This window comes from Pseudopipra pipra, chromosome 7 (assembly GCF_036250125.1).
Source record: "Pseudopipra pipra isolate bDixPip1 chromosome 7, bDixPip1.hap1, whole genome shotgun sequence".
In the NCBI taxonomy this organism is placed as follows: Eukaryota; Metazoa; Chordata; class Aves; order Passeriformes; family Pipridae; genus Pseudopipra; species Pseudopipra pipra.
In genome coordinates, this window is record NC_087555.1 from 22,990,261 (window position 1) to 23,009,886 (window position 19,626).

The window sequence follows — 19,626 nt, forward strand, 5'->3', positions numbered from 1 at the left end:
CTATTTTATTCAGGAAAGACTTATGCAGATAGTCTTTGGCAGCCACCCCATTCAGAGGCAGGCACGCACTTAGCCTCCAGCCATGCTGTCCTTGCCAAGACATATATAAAATATTACCTCACAAGCAAATGGGGAAGTGATAATATCAAATAGAATTTGTAAGTTTTGTGTAGGCTGTATTATTCATTCTCTCTACACTTAAAAGTCTGATATCTTGAATCTAAGAATAAGCAATTCCTAATTGCCAGCTGTTCAGCTGGTTGGTCCTTAATTTGGGTCACTGCTGGTGGCTGGTACATTTTGGTGGCTGAAGGACTGCCACTGAGTCCTTTGAGCACATGCTTTGAATTGTTACATTACCAGGGGCTGGTAAGAGCTACAAGGTGACCTTCTACATTGAAAGGGAAAGCACTGGGTTTTGGAGCTCTGCAAGGCTGTCGACACAGCAACAATATTAAAGGACACGTACACAAATGACAGTTACAAACAGGGAAATAAGATGGCACTTACAGGAGGATTTTTTTTTTTTAGTAAGAGCAAACATTTTCAGTTGATTACACTTCTTTTTGACCTTATGTAATTACAGCGTTCTGATAGAGTTGTGTCTTCACAAGCTGAGGGAACATAATCTAATCAATGCTTTTTTTGTGCCACAGGAAAGTTGCTGTAGCTGAACAAGTGCCTTACAAGGGACACTCCAAGGTATAGAGAGCAGTTGAAGGAGACTTAGGACTGTTGTTATAAATAGAAATGTTAGGATATGGTTCCGCAACAGCCTAAACTGGGATAAATTCAGCCTAACATATTCCCACCTTTCCTGCCAACTCTGCCTTGCACTCTGGACTGGACAGTCACAGGGTTCAAGGGACCTACCCAGATGAAAAACAGCCCCCCACCTTCCCCACAGTAGGTGATTGGATTTTAGTTGGATCAGTATGAAACAGCTCACTGCTTGTTCGGACATGAGCACTGACTGGTAAGAGAGAAGGGGTGGGAACACAAGGGCGGAGGAAAGGTAGTCCTGATGTAATCCAGTTTGAGCTGCTATTGAAACTACCCGTAGACTGTGTAAATACTAGTAAAATTGGATGGGCCTGGGAATATTTCCAAGCACTGGAATGAGATCGTCTATGCTATTAAACTGTTAAAATGCTCCCTGGCATGAATTTGACCTCTTCCAATTAACACTCTCTGCAAACAATTTCTGGGCACGATTTGGTTGCTAAAATGGTTCCAATAGGCACTTTGGAATGAACTCAGGTCTTTCTGTGCCAGTTAGCCTCAATGCCCAGGAGTGTTTCAGGAGTGTAACTAGTACAGACCCATCCCTACTTTTCACATCCTGCCCTGAGAGTGCAGCTACTACCAGTCTGAAAAGGGCGGGGGGGGGGTCTGATCTTGCCAGCTTTCTTGCTTGGTGAGAGCAACCTAGTCCTTATGAGCTAACTTGAGTAGGATTTCTGACTGTAGAGAAAAAGGATATATGTTTTCAGACCAGCAACACAAATTACTAAATTAGAATTTTATGCTGCTCCATGTAGTCTATTGCAAGCACCTATGAAAAGATAGGACTTGTCTTGACCAAATGGTTTTCAAAACAGACAATAGCAGAGCAGAAAAGATGGGAAGAAATGGAACATACAAATAAGAAATTTTATTTCCTTTTAATGAGGTGGTAAGAAATGCATATTTTGCATTCATTTCAGGTTGGGAAGGGGAAAGAGTAGATAGCAATAACTTGTTATGCAGTTGTATCTGTGCTGTAGAATATTCAGTGACTTATTAGGCAGAGTTTTTTTGACATGATTTTTTTTTCCAAGTCAGCTGCAGAACTGGGAATGCAATTATTCCTCCTTCTACATATTAAAAAACCACAGAACTGCAGCATTTCCCTTTCAGTCTGGAATTTTAATAAAATCAATTACTATGTATCTTGAAATACTGAAACCAGGTCCTCAATTTTAATATGTAATTGCTTTTTGGTTTTTGCTTTTTGTTTGTTTGTTTGTTTTTTTTCACAGTTGCCCTTACGAGTTTCCCTACACATCAGGAAATCTGAAAAAATGGGATTTTTACATCTCTCCAGGTATACTCACTTGGCAATTGTAATGATCCATCTCTTCAGTGCACTCCCTCGGTGAACAATTAAAGGTGTTATTTTGAAGGACCCTTTTAAGCTTTGCTGTACACATACAAACAGAGTCTCTTGGCCGGGTTGCTCTAGGACCCAGAGTGACTGGGATTGACAGAAATCTTCACCTGAATGAATTTTCCCTGTATGCCTTATAAGGAGTCCAGGAAAACAAGGAAGTGATAACCATGTTCAAGTTACTGTATGCACAGCTCTTTACCTGCCCAGGTAGCCCTTGTTTTCACTTTTGTTCATGGTCCCTCCTGCTGGGGTTGAAGTTTCCTCGCAATCTGGTGTAGGTGAAAACATACCCTCCAGGAATGTACAATTTTTACGACATTCTACCTTTACGCAGATGATAATTAACAAGCTAATACTTTTTTGTCACGCAGCCAGCACTGAAAACGAATGGGGATTGAATTGCTTTGCCTCTGTTTCCTATTCCTGCAAAGAAATAACTATGTGCAAGGTAAGGCTCAGGGGCAGGGAGATCCATTTCAAAACCTTTTCTGCATTGTTTCTTGCCTGAAGTTGAAATGAAATAGCTTTGTGTCTTCTGTATTTAATCCTTCCTTTCTGTTTAATGACTTTTTTTTGACAGACTGCTGTAGGGCTACACTGCCAATTCACTATGATTTGGTGGTCATTACATAGCACAACATGTTCGAAAGAGACAGACATTTGAGCAATTTCGTTTATACTAATCACAGTTTGATCTGCTGAGAAACTTTAATATTATACATATGACTGAGTGTTTCACTGGTACTTGCACAGTGGATAAAAATCATATTAAGTACCTACACAGCTGAGTGAAGCAATTTTAAGCATATAGAGTGAACATAAATCTGTTCTTTTAATATCCCTGGTTATGTTGGAAATTACTTACCTACACCATACTAGAAACACATGTAACCCTTTATCAGGTGCACTGGAGAAAACAAGTTAGCATGCTCTCAGCGAATGCCACCCATAAAGCACGCAAAAGTAAGTATGTTAATTGCCAGCAATTCTGATGTTTTAATCTTTATTAGAGAGTTAATCTTCTACCAATAGAACTACCATTAAGAAGGAATTTTATCAGTAATCCTAAATATGGCTAAACATGTGCATTTTTCACCTCCCACATTCTCTAAATTATTCATTTCTTCATAAATTGAATGATTAAGCATGTTATTAATAGCCTTTTATCTTCTTGGATTTAAATTTAGGGACCTGTTCGCAGGAAAGCACAGTGACTTGTGAAGATTGTTTGCTTTCCGGACCGCACTGCGCTTGGTGTTTGCAAGAGGTACAGTGATTAAAAAAAAATTCAAAGTAAGACTTGAAGTCTTTGTAGTCGCTCTGAGTGATGAAGTATTGACTTAATTGGGTCAGCCCATGTTTTTGTAGTGCATACAGCACTTAGTGAAGCCTTCCTGGGGATCAGAAGTGGAATTGAATCTACCCTTCATGGTCTATTATTCATTGTTGGAGTGTGATTGGTTTGTTTTTGTTTTGGTTTGGTTTTGTGTTTGTTTTTTTTTAAAAAACACAAGAACATCAACCTTCGTCATCTAAGGCAGAAATAAAAGTGCTATTAGAGGGGCTCAGTTCACCAGCCCGAGGGGTGACTCACCCATAGCAATGATGAAGCTCCAGACATGAAGTCAGAGTCCAGACTGTATCTTACATATTATGTGTCAAGCCAGACAGTGTAAACAGAAGGTTTGCAGGTGTAAACAGTGTGTAAGTTTGCTGATGTAAAATTTACATACAGAAATTATTAATCTGTGGTGGACTTTAAGTATGATGATAGTGTTAGTTTTATAATTAGTGTGATATAGATGTGTTTTGGCTAAAATATTGGACTTAAAAATATATCTGGATTTTTTCCTGTACATCTGTTTCAGGTTTTCTGTGTAACCTTGGGCAAGTGAACTCACATCTCTGCTTCTAAAACTTTTACCTGTAAATTATGCTAAATAATATCTCCCCACTTCACAATGAATATTCTAGTTCATTAATGTTAGTGAGTTATCCAGCTATCACAATTAAAACTTGACAGAAGTAATAGAGAAATAAAACGTCTTTTTCATTATAGTTTCTGATTTGCACCTTTGCTGCTAAATGTATTTATTGCTTTTGTGTATAACAAAATGATACCTAGGATGGGACTAACATAGTGCTTTATGAAATAGCTCACAAAGACCAAACTGCACTTTTTTAAAAAATAAGTTTTCTAAGAAATATCTTTTGCCTTTTGCAACAGGATTTTATTGAAATGAGATCACATAATTTTGACTACTACCATGTCTTTTCAGGAAAAAAAAAGCCCAATATAATTTATTTATTTAAAACCAAACAAAAGCAAAACTGTGGAACTACTGAAAACTTCAGAGTAGTAAACATAATCTTTTATTTTGTTCATGAACTCATTCACTTGTTTGCTAGAGAACAGCACATTAAGAGTGCAAAAGACATAGGAGTTTTAGCGTCAGAGCAAACACAAGCACCTCCAAAGAAATCACTTTTTTCAGTAGGATAAAAATACACCTTGTAATTGTATTTGAAATATGAGGTTGTCTCTTCACACATGTTTTGAAAAGTTACAAACTGTGTAACTAAAGGAGATGATATGGATCTCCCTGTGAAAGCTTTATAATGGTACATGTATTACATGCACTCTGTATTCAAGAAGCAGTGGGTGAGAGTTTTGCCTGAGCAAAGGCATCCAGTCTGAAGAATAATAAACCACTGTTCCCAGCAGGTGTCTCAGCATTGCTTCCACCAAAATATATAAGATCCCTGACAATTTTCAGGCATGAAGGGTGATGTTTTGGTAGAAAAAAGGGTCATAGTTCTGGTTTTAATAGGTTTAAATAAATTTGCTTTGCTTTGGATGGAATTTTTTTCAGTGACTGAATTCAAAGAATATTTGTGGTTTAATGGCTGAAACTCAGGCTACTTGCCCAAATGTAGGAGAGAAGAGTGGCTCCATGGCATGGGCCCATGACCATCAGCCAGGAATTAAATGTTTCAGAGCTGGTTTGACCGGCTAATGCCTGATTTTGATTAGAAAGGTCTTGCAGGCCAGAGCAGTTTCCATTTCAGGAGACAGCTGACTGATTTTGAGGATCTAAACTCCAGACATAGCTCTGGGAAATGGTAATAAGACACAGAAGCCGCTTTTTAAAACTAACCATTAACCTCACCACTACATGGGGTTAGTACCTACCATGCAGCAGTGTTGTGGAAAGGAATGCATATCAATGCTTTGAATTGAATAACAAAAGTAAACTGCAAGATATCCAACTGATATTAATAGGTTTGTGATTGCCTCTGGATGGAAGAAGGTCAAGTGGGATACCGGGCAAAACATAGATGTGGGGATGCCGGGAACCCCTCTAGTGCTGGGGAGCAGTGGGGGCAGGCTGTGGTGCTTGCTGGGCACCAGGGAGAGGAACAAGGACTTTCTACCTGCTTCAGTGAACATGTTAAATGAGTGCTGTGGAGAAAGAGTAGGTCAGTTAAGAAAAGAAACAGTGAACATTTGGTACCCCACAATCAATTTGTCACAAAATGTCTAGGGGTTTATTATCTGCAAGACCTCTTCCATTATTAAATGATGTGGTTCGAACAGCAGTTCAAAACTGTTTAGGAAAGACTGATGAATTTGTGGCATAATTCTTTAATAGAAAAAACAGAGGCTCAGAGGGGCTTTGTGTTATCATTCCCAGCACTGTGAAAAGCCAAATGCAGTGAGCGGCACAATTCCCATTCCCCAACAATAGGGCAGTTTCTCCCAGGACAACAAGTCAGTGTAAGTTACGTTAATTATGCGCCTGTGTGACATGATCCATACAGGGCAAATTTGGGTTTCTGTGCCACCTAGATCTAATTCTGCACTAGTTTGCAGTAACTTGCATTTTTGTTTCTATTGCCTGCATTGGACTCACCTTTCATCAGTCAGATGCTGGTGGCTAGTCAGGAAAAACATTTAATTCATCCCTTCCTTCTCCTATTTGCCTTAGAATTACACAGACTCGGCTGGAATTCATGGGAGGTGTGATACCCCAGAAAATCTTTTGTCAAAAGGATGCCAGTTGAATTTGATTGAATTTCCCATTTCAGAAGTAGAAATTCACAGAAACAAGCCCCTAACTATATCAGTCCAGAACAATTCTGATGTCACACAGATTTCTCCTCAAAAATTAACTCTCAGGCTGCGACCAGGTAAGTCACAGTTCATAGATGTGGGATATTTTTTTCAGACAATGTGATATGCTGAAGCTTCTCATATTGAATGGTCTACAAAAATCTTGGCAGAATTAAGATGAAAACCTGCGTTGAGTCCAGAGTTATATGTTGACACATCATATGCAAACTAGGTTTGACTGAGTTCAAAATACTTTCAGAAGTGCTGGGTACATCATAAAAGTAGGGATTCATATTTTTAGTTCTTCTCTTCTCTTGTCATTGAGGTGGCAGGGATAGAATGAAACCCCCTGGCTCCTCCTGAGCCCACCTCCTTTGCCTCTCCTCTGCTGGTCTGGCAAACAGCATATCTCAGAGGCAGCGTAAAATCTTGCTTTGAGGATTTACAAGGTACCAGTGACGTTTATGGTTACACATCAGACCTACTTTGGGGTCCTTCAGGTGTGAATTTTTCCTGGAGAAAATTTGAAATAAAGAAGAGTAGGAGACATCCAGTTAGGTCATGTCATAGTGCTGGAACTGAGAATAAAACTTATGTGTACACTCTGGCCTTCTTTGAATTGCTAAAGTATATGGTAGGACCCATAAGCTCTACCTTTAGTTTTGATTAGCTTCACATCTAAATTTTCTAAAGCTGTATACTGCTGAAGATGTTCTCATATTTTTTCAAATTATAGCAATCAGTTTTAATTCTGTGCTTATGGCTTTACTGCAGAACTGTTTGGAAAAAGCCCCAAACATTAGAACTGCTTTTAATTTATCAGACCCTCATTTGAGATTTTTCTTGACAAAGAATTTTTAAAGTTATTTTGTTAATGCTGCTGGTTATTTAATATACCAGATAATTTTCACCATATAGAAGTTTATGAAGAAATTGACATTGTTCATACCTTCTGCCTAGAAGTGCTGATGTGTATCCCACTTTATAGGACATGAAGAAACGATACAGATCAAGGTTCGCCAGACTGAAGATTATCCAATTGATCTCTATTACCTCATGGATCTTTCAGCCTCCATGGATGATGATCTGAATACAATCAAAGAACTGGGTTCAACTCTTTCTAAAGAAATGTCAAAACTGACAAGCAACTTCAGACTGGGGTTTGGATCTTTTGTTGAAAAACCAGTTTCACCATTTATCAAAACTACAGCTGCAGAAATAAACAACCCTTGCAGGTAGGCAGGGAAAGTCCCAACATCTGTTTGCATGCCAACATTAAGTCATAATATTAATCTTTTGGATAAAATTCAATTAAGCAGCTTCACTGGAACCTCTGCCCTCTTCCAGCTGTAAATGACTAAGTTTGTGAAACAAGATTTGTTTCTTTAAATTCACACTCTGGTCAGTATTCTGTTAAATATGATGTTATTTGGAGAGAGGAAACTGAGACTGATTGTGCGTTTTAGTCTTTGCTGCTAGTGACAAATGTGCTTAATGCATTAACAAACAGATATGCAGAATAGTTATTATACTCTTCTTTAATTCTCCAGAAAAAAAAATAAATATATATATATAAGAATTTTATGACACCAAACTAAGGATTTGCAAACTCAAACCCAACACAGAATATCAGTTTCATTTAGCCATCAATGTTGTTTTCCTGTTTTTTTTTCCACACCCTGAAGGTCTAGCAGTCTGCCTAAACCCAGCCTGCCCTAGTTCTTGCCCTAGCCCTTGTGAGGGAGAAGCTGTGCTCTGCAGTCTGGAGCAGGACTGCAGCAGCTTGGTGGTGCTCTCTGAATGTCATTAAGGAACTACAGGTCCTAATGGGCTTCCGAATATGAAATCAAGACACAGCAGGGTGCATGACGAGGGCTGCACTTTTGTAATTGGCTGAATTACTGCTCTAGGAGGCATTTCCCAGCCCTTATGCAGACCTTTTTCCATTGCCCAATTTACTGGATGCTCTTTAATTATTTCATGTTTTTCATTAGATCTTCTCAGACACAGAGGAGAGATACATGGCCAAAAACTAATCCAGGCAGGCCTTTGAAGTGTTCATTGTAGTGAATTTTCACTCTGTATTATCCATAAGCTGTCTCACTTTTCTTGCAGAAGTGTACCATATGAGTGCTTACCCACCTTTGGATATAAGCATGTTTTGCCGCTAACAAATGATGCTGAAAAATTCAATGAAATCGTGAAAGTACAGCGAATCTCTGCTAATATAGACACTCCAGAGGGAGGATTTGATGCAATTATGCAGGCAGCTGTTTGCAAGGTAATTGAAATTTCTAGGCATGATATTAATTATTCCGTGTATTACTGCTTCTAGTATTATATGGTGGTATTTCAAAGTGGCAGAATATTTTTCAAGAATTTTTAGTGCCATCCAAGAGCCTCATTAAATCTGTGTTAAAATAGTTTTGGCTGTACCAAGTAAAACATGCACATTGCAATATTTTAGTGTTTCCTTTTAATTGCCAGGGATAAATAACCCCAAATAACTGTATAATTACTGTGTCTGTTTTCTTGATTGTTTTTTCTTCAAATATTTCTCATTAACTTTGTTAAGAGTAGTAAGCAGATTGATATGAATATGGCCAGCCTGTGTTATTAAACACAGGGATGGGGAGACAAAATGTTAGCCAAAGACAATGGAATGAACATCATCTTTTAAGAGACAGTGTTGCCTTTGACACTCCCTTGAAAATTATGCTCTTCATTTATTTTGAGGTGCCGTCCTCCAAATATTTTGCTGCTTTTCTATATTGTCATGCAATATAGTCTGCTAAATTGATGTGTTTTAAATGACAGGAAAAAATCGGATGGAGGAATGATTCTCTACATTTGCTGGTGTTTGTGAGTGATGCTGATTCCCATTTTGGGATGGACAGTAAACTGGCAGGAATTGTTATTCCTAATGATGGGAACTGTCATTTGGACCACAATAATGAATATTCCATGTCAACTGTTCTGGCAAGTAACTATGAATTTTGTACAACTCTCGCATTCTGGAAATTTAAAGACTAAAATGAGCAACTTAAAAAATTAATGAATTATACTTTTAACACTGAAATGTATAAAAGCCAGGGAATGCAGGTATTTCATGTAGTCTATTTATCTGTAAGTGCACATTTCAGTAAACAGAGAGGTGTGTTTGTATGGAATTAGGATAGATTATAACTAAGAAAAAAGAAATAGCAAATCTGATTTTTGCTAACCAGGAAAGCACATAGAATTGGACTGACTAGTATTTCCTCCTTGATCATGTTCCCTAAAAGGGTGTGAATTCAGGAGTAGTTCAGGGATTTCCAGGACACTGTTCCTGTAGGAACCAGCTTAAGTTTCATTGTTCAAAAATACCGCATATATACACTATGGTGTTCAGTGTAGGACAAATATCCAGTTGCTCTGGTGCAGTGTTATTCTTTGGATTAAATATATAGATAACAGAGGCTATTGAGCCAAATCTCCCAGCATGGAAGCAGGCTCTATACTTTTCTTAGAGGGGTTTCCTTAAAAACAATGTGAGGAAATTATATAAACTATCTTCTATTTTGTATACATGTATTCCTAATTATAGTTTGTACTACACAGAGAACACAGAGTTAATTATGATCACTTGAACATAATGTTAATTATGATCACTTGAATGTGTGTTCTCACGGGAGAGACAGACAGTAACTGGAAGCACTTGAGAAACAGATTGATGTGCCTCTCTTCTGTTTGTTTGCAGGAGTATCCCACAATTGGACAATTAATTGACAAACTTGTGCAAAACAATGTTCTATTAATTTTTGCTGTAACAAATGAGCAAGTTCACACATATGAGGTGAGCAAATTAAAATGTTCAGTTTGCTGGTATTTGTTTTAAAGTTCACCTTTTTGCACAGCTGATGCAATAATTCTAGTACTAAGGATTGAATTCTGCAAGATATTTATATATTAAAAATAACTAGGAAATCGTATATTGGAGGAAAGTTCTTCTGCTTAAGAAGTGCTTCTTCATGTATTGATTTTGACATTCTTAGGTAACTTTTAAATTGGATTTCAAATTGAATCACGCTAATCTTTTAAGTCAAGGATTGTCAAACTAAGCATTGCTAAACTTCAGTGTGATCATTGGGATTAGTCTTCTGTAATTTATAAGGCTAGAGGACAATTGAGCCTTCTATAAGAAAAGAACACACTCTGAAACATACAGTTGTTTTCACGCTCAACTCTGAGATCTTGTTTTTTGGGGTTTTGGGTTTCTTGGGTTTTTTCGTTGGGGGGGGTTGTGTTTTGGTTGGTTGGTTGGTTGGGGTTTTTTCCATTTTTCTTTTATTTCTATGATGCTTTCCAGTGAGACTAGTAGGAAACTAGCATCAAGATGAAAAGTGAAGAAGATGAAGGACAAGGTCCTCTTTCCTCATATATTTGTCCTCATGACTACTGAAGGAAAACACTTCATTACAGGAATTTTGGACACTGGGACTAGCAGAATCCTCTTCAGTGAAGTCAATTTCCTGCTCTGTGAAGTCATGTCATGGCAAACGGGAGCCAGGAGAGAGGGGAGAGCAGAAGAGCAGTGGTTACAGATATACAAAATCCATATTTTTAATAACTCAAATATAATTTATACCTGCAGCTCCATCAGTCATCTGTGCAGGCATCTGTTTTCAGCCTCCACAGTTACAAGCCCTTCCGCAGGCCTCTGCTACTTTTGACCCACTGGATGTTCCAGCTGTGAGCTGAGGCAGAGCTGCCAACAGCTGCTTCACTGTTCTTACAATGAATGTGAGCAAAAGCCGTCTAAGATAAAATAGGATGGATATTGGCAATTCTTATTTCTTTTCCTGTCCAGTCCTGCTCCGGGAAAGAAATTTTCACATGCTAAAAGAAATTCTAGATTTGAGTTCAGTGTGGATAATAAGGGGTTTTGCAGCCTAAGCTTGGCTGCCTGGTCACGTACTGCTGCTGCTGTGTGAAAGGGGACAAGCAGAGAGAAATTGTTCCTCCAAATTTATTCAGGTTGGTTGAGAGGGAGTCAATAAGGGTGATCCTGCTAATACAATAAGCTTGGCTTTCCAAAGGAAAAACCTTTGCAAAACATTCCTCATTAAAAACAAAAGTACGGTAATGAGGAGAGAGGTACTCCTCTGGTGTGATTACCACATGGAAAAAAGGAAAGAAAGCGTAGGGGAAAAGAGAGAGCAGATGCATCCTTGAAGTACTCACCAGTATGACGGTTTTCTATTTCTGTCCTCTGTGTAAGCCAGGGAAGACTCCCCCAGTACTTCTGTAACTGATTCCAGTGGTAGAGTTGTTTAGAGTAAAACTAATGCTCCAGCTGTTTTACAAAATTGACAGAAGTCACAACTTTCATAAACTGATTCTCATATTACAGCCTTGACAAGGGAGGAAACACTCTGCATCTTGAAGCACTGACTGCCTGGCCTTTTTAAAGACTGTATTAAATACTGAGCTGGATCATGAAAATTTAGATCGATAACAGCAGAAGTCATCTAGAAATGCAGTGAGATTCTATAGTCCTTGCATAGTTTAATTAATATTTTTACATTTAAAAAAAATTACTAAATTCCATTATTGCTCAGCAATTTATTAATAGAGACCTGGTTAACGAAAAGTGAAATATTTTTCCTGATTTTAATAGGTGCTGCATAAATGAGGGCAGTTCTAGGAAGGTAGTTTGGAAATATCTGATTTAAAGAGTCTTATTCTGTCCAAAGAAACTTTTTTCTTACTGATGGCATTGTATTTTTCCTTGGAAATTGCTAGTGGTTACCCTCAGAGATGGCCAACAGCATTCTTATCAAGGTGTTTCTATTCCAGTATCCCTGTGTCTTATACCAGTATCAAAGTTACCAAGGGGCACCCTTTGTTCATGGTAACACTAAACAAAGGCTTATAGCTACAAAAAAATGAAAGTCCTGGTTAACCCAACTAGGGAATGGTTTGTTCTCATTACTTTCTTTGTCAGAAAAAAGAAAGTACAACTATCTTCTATCTTGTAGGGTATAGAGTAATCCCACTGAATGTATTCTATCTGCTGCTTTCGTCTTCTAGTACTGCTTTCTTTCACTTCTTTGGATAGCTGTAGTTGTTACGGTCTGCTTTTTGTCCTGTAGGTGACGTGGAAAAGCAGTCAAAGCAAATACAAAAAACACATGTAAGTGTCACAGTGCAGTTTTTTCACAGTGCAATATACTTTCAAGGGTGCATGTAGGATGTGCAAACAGGGCAATAGTGCCATGTTTTCATCTGTGTGATGCAAATTTTGTAATATAAATGTAAATAACCAGTATCCACACTTAAGAATGCAAAAAGAGCAAAACAAGGCAAGAGTTATTCTTGTGGTAAGGCCACTGCTCAGGTAGCCTGGAAGAGGTAGCAGAGGACCCTAAACCACCATTAAATCACATTTGTCTTGGTGTTTCACTTTTTAAAAGCTTCAGCAATGGAGATTCTGCAGCCTCCCTCTGAAAACCTTTCCAATTATTCTTGGAGGTGGAAAGCCTCTCCCCATATCTCATCACAAATCTACTTGAACTCAGCATCTAATTATATCAGATCCCAATACTGACCATTGCTATTTATAATTCAGTTCTTAGGGACAAACATACATTAAAATTACTGTGAGGACTTAGAAAGCACCTCTTTAAATGCACTTGATAGATTCCATTAGTCTTAAGTGCAGTGTTCTGACTGTCAAATACATGGTTTATATTTCTAGCCCTGTATAATCCCCAACAATTTAGCCCAAAATAATTCATTCATGTTATATTGTTGATCCTCTTCAACTGAATTTTCACTTTACCCACTTACTGTATGTGTATAATTATCTAACACACAATTATTATGGGTGGCACAAGCACAGAATACATATGCTTTTACAGAGCTGGTGTTAGTTTTGATCCTTCTATGCATCCAAACAGCTACTGTACAGCAACTGCAAGAGATCACTTAGGTCTGACATCTGACGCTGTCCCTGAGCACAAGAACTTCTGTGTACAAGAAGCAGTCATGTGGAAACATTTTTACAGCCACTCAAAATTAAATTCAAGAGAGTAGAGAAAGTTCCTTGCACTGAGCCCAGATAATTTGAGATGATTTATAAAAAGGATTTTTTTTAATTATCTTTTAAAATATATTCATGTATATCTAACTTTTAGCATCATTAGTCTCAGATGAGTCTTACCAAAGCAGCAGAGGATGTTTTTATCCTATAGAAGCCATTCACTCATCTGTGACTATTGTAACAATAATTATATTTTGACGTATCCTATTTTAGCATAAAAGAAAACACCAGTTTTTAAGCTTCTATGAAGTAGTTGCTATTATTGTTGATATTATTTGTTTTCAAGCAGAATTCTTTAAAAATTTATTCAAATCTAGATAAGGGAAAGACTCTCTCTTTAATCCTGACTAAGCAGCACTTCTTTCAAAACAGAAATTACTCTTTTTTGGATTAATTATTTCTATTTATATCACGGAATAATGCGGCTTTAAAATTGGAGTTTCATGCTGCATTGCATTGCTGAAAATTTAACTAAAAATACTCTAGTCTCCACACTTTAACAGAATTTTAAATTATTTTTATATATTTGGCATGACACTCTATTTATGATGAAAATTCTTCTTTCATTTACCAAGCTAAAAGTTAGACACGACCCCACTGAGGTCAAATATATAATTGTCCAATTTCTCTAATATAAATTAGAGTATCTCTATAAATTGGCACTTCGCCTCTTAATGAATATTTGCCAAAAGAGTAAATTCCATTGCATCCTTTGGATATTTTACCATAGTAGCACCCCAAAAGCATCAATATGCCTCACCTTATTCATGGTTAAACAGAAATATTTGCTAAAATGTAGGGTTTAACCAATGGACTGGAGATACGTGCTTAGCCTGGGCTTGAAATGTCATCCTTGTATCACCATGCAGAAAATTTTTGTTCAAAGAGGAAAGATCAAATGAAGTCTTCAGAGTGGTATATCCCTGCTGTTTGTTTTGCATACCACAGATTAAAGAGGGCTATATTTTAAATTCCAGGTTTATCATCTTTTCTCACAAAAAAGGTCATGTGCAAAAAATGCAGTTTCAATATTCCAGGAATCCTTGAGAGGACACTAATCACAGGAGGAGTCAGGAATGAGAAGTCACCAGCTGTAACTTGAAATGTAGTTAATCCCACTGATTAACAATAGCACTTTAGAAATCTAATGAATGATAACTATTCCACACATAATATATAAAGTAATCACAGGACTTTTGGAGATATGAAGTATAAGAAGGATATAAGAGTATCAAATTATCCATGTTATTAATAGTTCTCTGGATTTTTTTTATTAAGAATAACAGCATTGATATGATATCATGCAAAAGAAAATTAATGCTACAATATGGTTTTTTTAATGATGAATACATTGTTTTCCAAAGTCACGGGTACAAGCAAGAGAAGTTCATGTCATTAACAATCAGGCAAGATAAATTTTAATTCAGCATATTTAAACTCTAGCTGCTAGGTGTCATGCTAGTGGCACAATGCAATTTAATGCAAAATTAAAAGAAAGCTTATCACCAAAAGAATTTGCTAAATAGGTACTATAATATTAACATAAATTTAACATACAATCCATCGTAGCCACAGACCACTGAGATACATCTGCAAGGACAAAAATGTAGAGTCCAAGACTCTTGAATCGTGCAGCAACAGTAGAGCAGATGAGTCTGTTTCTCGATATTTTTATTAGAGAAAAACAAAACTGTTGATAGAATATATCCTCCTTCTAAATTTGAAAAATTAGAGCTCAAAGAATACTATAGAATCAAACTTATAGAGGTGATTCAGCAATATATGTCCAATGAATTTGCAGTGAAACTAGCTCTTCTCCATAGGACTTTTTCATTAGGACATGTGGAATGGAGTCTACAAGGATCCTTGAAAATGTCACTGTCATTTATTTTTGCTGGCTTCAATGTATTTGGTTTTGTTGTGGGGGTATTGTGGAGGGTTTTTTGGGTTTTGGTTTTTTGTTTTGATTTGGGTTTTTTAGACGTTAGCTCCTTATCACCTAGGGGTTTTTTGTGCTTTAAATTAATTTTTTATGTTTTCAGAACTATGCAAAACTTATTCCTGGAGCTACCGTTGGACGACTACAGAAGGATTCTGGAAATATTCTCCAATTGATCATTACTGCATATCAGGTAAGATGGTTATAATGCAGTCTTTTCCTTCATGTTTCTGTGTTCAAAATTGGCTTGCAATTTAGTAAAAACAAGTGTCTTTGATTGTTTTTATGCACTGATTACATCATCTTTTAATGCTAGGTGATGACCTTAACAGGAAAGGTTGTGTTCACTCTGAGGATTGAGGGAGCGCAGAAACGAAATTCCTATAATCATCTGTCACACCTTGGTTCTTCTGGAATACTGAATTTAATCAGCGTCTCATCTGTCTTGCCTTCATCATAGTCTTTTATTTCACACCTACTCTCGACGCTTCTTTAATATTCAGGGCTCCCAGTTCTGCACCTGGACAGGGACTCAGTTTCCTCCCAGTTGGTAGCTGCCACCAGAGCAGATATACAATTGCCTCGTGGGAATATCTGGGGGAAAAAAGCGCTATCCCATGCTCAGTGCTTTTCTCTGCTTTAGCAATTTGGTGCTGTCCCTGTGAGGCTGTTCTGAAGTTTTTGAAAAGGGGAACACAGGAGCCAATATGGGTTTGTTTAGATAATATCAAGACTTGAATGGGTTTGTTTAAGTAATACAAAGAAATACTGTAACGATGTCTGGAACATAAACACAGCACTGCTCTTCAGAGCTTTGTTTGTAAAATGCATTCTGCGTGCCTGTTTCTCTTCTGTCAGGGGAATGTTCTTAGACAGTTGTACAGGTCTTCACTCAGATATATTAATTTATATATATACTGATATACAACAGATTTCTCTCTTCTGTCTCAGCCCATTTTTTTAAAAAACCTGCTCTACCAGTTGTCTGCAATGACAAACAACTCTTTGCAAATAGCTTCTGCTTCTTTCCTTACTTTTTTTCCTGCTCTTCCTTCTATCACCTGAATGAGATAATCATCCCTATGCAAAAATTATTTTGGTCTTGGTCAAAACCAAACCAGATTCTTACGACTCTTATAACTCTTATGAAAGTAATACAATTTGTGAGGTATGATTTTTTAAATGAGATACAAAGTACTAGAAGATTCTCCATTCTATGGAAAATTATATATAAGGAAAGAGCTTCAGGACTAGTCTTAGGAGTTTACAAATTGTAATAAATATAAGTGAGGGAATTTTTACATGAGGAAAGCAATTGCTAAACTTTAAGTGGCAACAGAATTTCACTTCTGGATTCCAACCTGCTGTTAAGTCACACCTGGTTCCTACCAGGATTTCTCCAAGATGGTACTCTAACATATAGGCAGAGGTTCCGACATTTAACAGCTGAAATACCAATTTGTTGTCCAGTAAGTAATGGAAAAACACACAAAAAAAGTTCCAGGGCTATGTGCTGGTGCTGTAACATCAAGTACAGAATGGTGCTTCACTGAAACATTGCTAATGTGGAGAGTGCATCCTTGCCTATTCCTCTTAACATCTGCTCATGTTCCTATCATGTATGACTTTTTTCCTACTCTCATTTTTGAACCTGCTGATTTTTCAGCTACTATTGCCTTCTACAGCAAAAAGGACTTCAGTCACACTGTGTCAAGATACACTTTTCTTATTCCTATCTTAGCCTACTCCCTATGCTTTAAAATTTCACAGAGTCCACTTTAGTTCTGCTGTTGCAGAATTTGGTGAATAAGAGCTCTGCATTTACCTTATCTTAATGTCTTCATGATTTCTTAATATTTTATCACTAAAACATCTTCCACCCACAGTCCAATCTTCTCTGTTGTCCAATCTCAAATTGGAAAATCCCAGCCTTTTAAGTCTCTCTTTGGCTGCTCCATGCTCTTGGTGACTTTATCTGACTGTACCTTTATGCTCCCTGACTCTAACGAGTGCTTCCTGACATGTGGAGACCACAAGAGCTTGCAGTACACAATAGAGGGCACACTAATGTTTATACAAAGACAAAATTATGCCCTCTGTCTTGTTCTCAGCCTCCTTGCTCATATACTTAGGACACTGTTGGCTTTTTAGCTGCTGCATGCTTTGAGACGACCAGCTCTCAGAGCTGTCAGTGGTGACCACGATGTAGCTCCTGAGCTGTTTCAGCTGATCCTGTTTTCACCCATCCCATGGACATGGTTTGGAGGGAGCTCCAAGCTCTATGCTTGTTCCACTCGAGGAGCATCAGGGAGGTGACTGGAGAAAGGGTGGTTCTGCCTTTGGGCCATAACTCATCTCATCCTCATCCAGGTACAGCATGTCCAGACAGTTCACCAGGGCGGCACATAGGTTCTTAAAATCCCACATACATTTCAAGATGTAAAATGTGTACAAGTAGCAACATGTCACACTCAAAATTTCCCTAAGTCCATCTTATTACATATAACCTTAAAGATTAAAAATCTTATTGCTTCAAGATTGAAAATCTTCCAAGTAGGAAACACAAAACCCACCTTATTTGATGTAAGTGAAGATATCTAATTTTGAGGTTTTTACTGTGAGGGGGGAAATGAAGGTAGATCTACAGTTAAAAATCACATGCAAACCCTGAAGATCTGTCAGACACTTTTCATGATATTCTTAGCAATGTAATTCAATGTGGTGTGTCTCTGTTTCTTTACTCACACAAAAGGAATAAATAACTCTTTGTCCCCCTGGGTAGAGTTAGATTAAATCTTTTAACACTTTTAAAGTGTTTTCGAGTATTTGCTTGCTGTGCAAACATAAGGTTTGCTAATGCCATTCACAATGTGTTGCCATCTAGACTCTTCAGAGAGGAAGTAAGAAAGTTAAGAAAATCTGAGCTGTCAAAATATTTGTTACAAGGAGTTCTCATGTTCTTTCCAAGTATGATTCATTTTCTTCTGTAAGCATATTTCTGCCTGTTTTGTTTAGCATTGAATTCCCCATAACTTTGTATTGCCAAGCTATAGGCTAAAATGCATTGTGACAGATAGCAGGCCATTTGATTAAAGCCATTCCAAGATTTTAAAATTTCAGAAAAATTCCACTTGTTGCTTTTTTTCCCCAGTGTTTGATCCTTTCACTTGCAAGAAAATGAGACCAAAGAAATAGTATATTAGAAAAGACAGGTAACAAAAGGGCACAAGTATGTAACACTGCTTTTTCTGTTCTTTCATTCAGAAAATTTTTTGAACCATAAATGTTTCTCTGTGAATGGCTTGAAGCTCACTAAACTGTCTGCTATCTGTCCTCAAACTATGGTCAGGCAGCTCAGTAAATTTAAAACATCATTAGAAGTGCTCACAGATATTAAGATAAAAAAAATTCAAATTTGTCACAGTTTATGTGTTCATTTTCGGTGGCATAAAGTGTCCAATCTGACCTCTCACAATAGCAAGGCACATTCCAATGACCCAATACAGACTCCAGAATTCAAAGTATTATGATTTGGTGTTCCATAGCATTTAATTTTCTCTCACAGTTGCACTCTGTTCGAGCCTTGAAGTTTTGCAGCTGGTGGAAGAGGAACTATTGGTGATATCTCCTGTAACATCAGCACATACCAACAGTTACAGTTTTATCTAGATGTTTATATTTGGTCCTTTCGTGAGAGCCCATCTATTGCAAACAAATTTTTATGACTCTCTGTATTGTTTCAATAGCGACACAAGCACCTATCTCTAAAACAAACGTAAAGGGAAATTTGGACATATCTAAAGCTACCAACATTACCAACCTGATGCCCAGGGCACAGTTTTACAACCCTAAGACAAATTTCCAGGGAATGTACAAAGGACAGAGAGTTGTTGTCTATGCAGGTTTATACCTATTCTACTTTTACTTTGATTTACTCCACCAGACCTTTACTCCAGTGAGTCATCCTGATAACTTTAGTAGAATGACTAACTGAAGTAAAGTCAGCAAGCTCCTCATGCTCTGACTGAAGGGCAGGGGGTATTTTGTAAGCAATTAGGCTCGCATGAGCACAAAGTCAAGTCAGTGAGATGTTTACTCAGCAGTTGCTGAGGTACTTTTGAAAAATTTCCATTTACTGGATCCACAGGCCAATGAAATCATAGGGAATTTCCCCATTGTCTGTGACAGGCTTTGGATTAAGGCTATGTAAGCAAAGTTGCTGTAAAATATTTTAAAGACTTAAAATACAAAAACCTAGTATGAGCAAGTTCAGGAAGAAAGTTTGTGAATTACGAAACGAAAGTTTGACTGAACAAATTGATTTAAGAAATGAGAAT

The 19,626-nt window shown here is 37.5% G+C and overlaps 1 protein-coding gene across 2 annotated transcripts in view; it reads left to right on the plus strand.

Annotated features, from left to right (window-relative positions):
• ITGB6 (integrin subunit beta 6) overlaps positions 1-19,626 on the plus strand; it is a 58,618-nt gene that overhangs the window by 21,868 nt on the left and 17,124 nt on the right. Inside the window, exons 3-11 of one of the 2 annotated variants that reach the window (XM_064661094.1) lie at positions 2,022-2,086; positions 2,524-2,600; positions 3,340-3,419; positions 6,142-6,343; positions 7,255-7,501; positions 8,382-8,547; positions 9,084-9,245; positions 10,006-10,101; positions 15,393-15,482. In XM_064661094.1, the coding sequence (XP_064517164.1) occupies positions 2,540-2,600; positions 3,340-3,419; positions 6,142-6,343; positions 7,255-7,501; positions 8,382-8,547; positions 9,084-9,245; positions 10,006-10,101; positions 15,393-15,482 (1,104 nt within the window). In that variant the 5' untranslated portion in view covers positions 2,022-2,086; positions 2,524-2,539. Of the gene's footprint in view, positions 1-2,021; positions 2,087-2,135; positions 2,427-2,523; positions 2,601-3,339; positions 3,420-6,141; positions 6,344-7,254; positions 7,502-8,381; positions 8,548-9,083; positions 9,246-10,005; positions 10,102-15,392; positions 15,483-19,626 lie in introns of those variants that run through there. The other variant, XM_064661095.1, reaches the window with a different exon arrangement.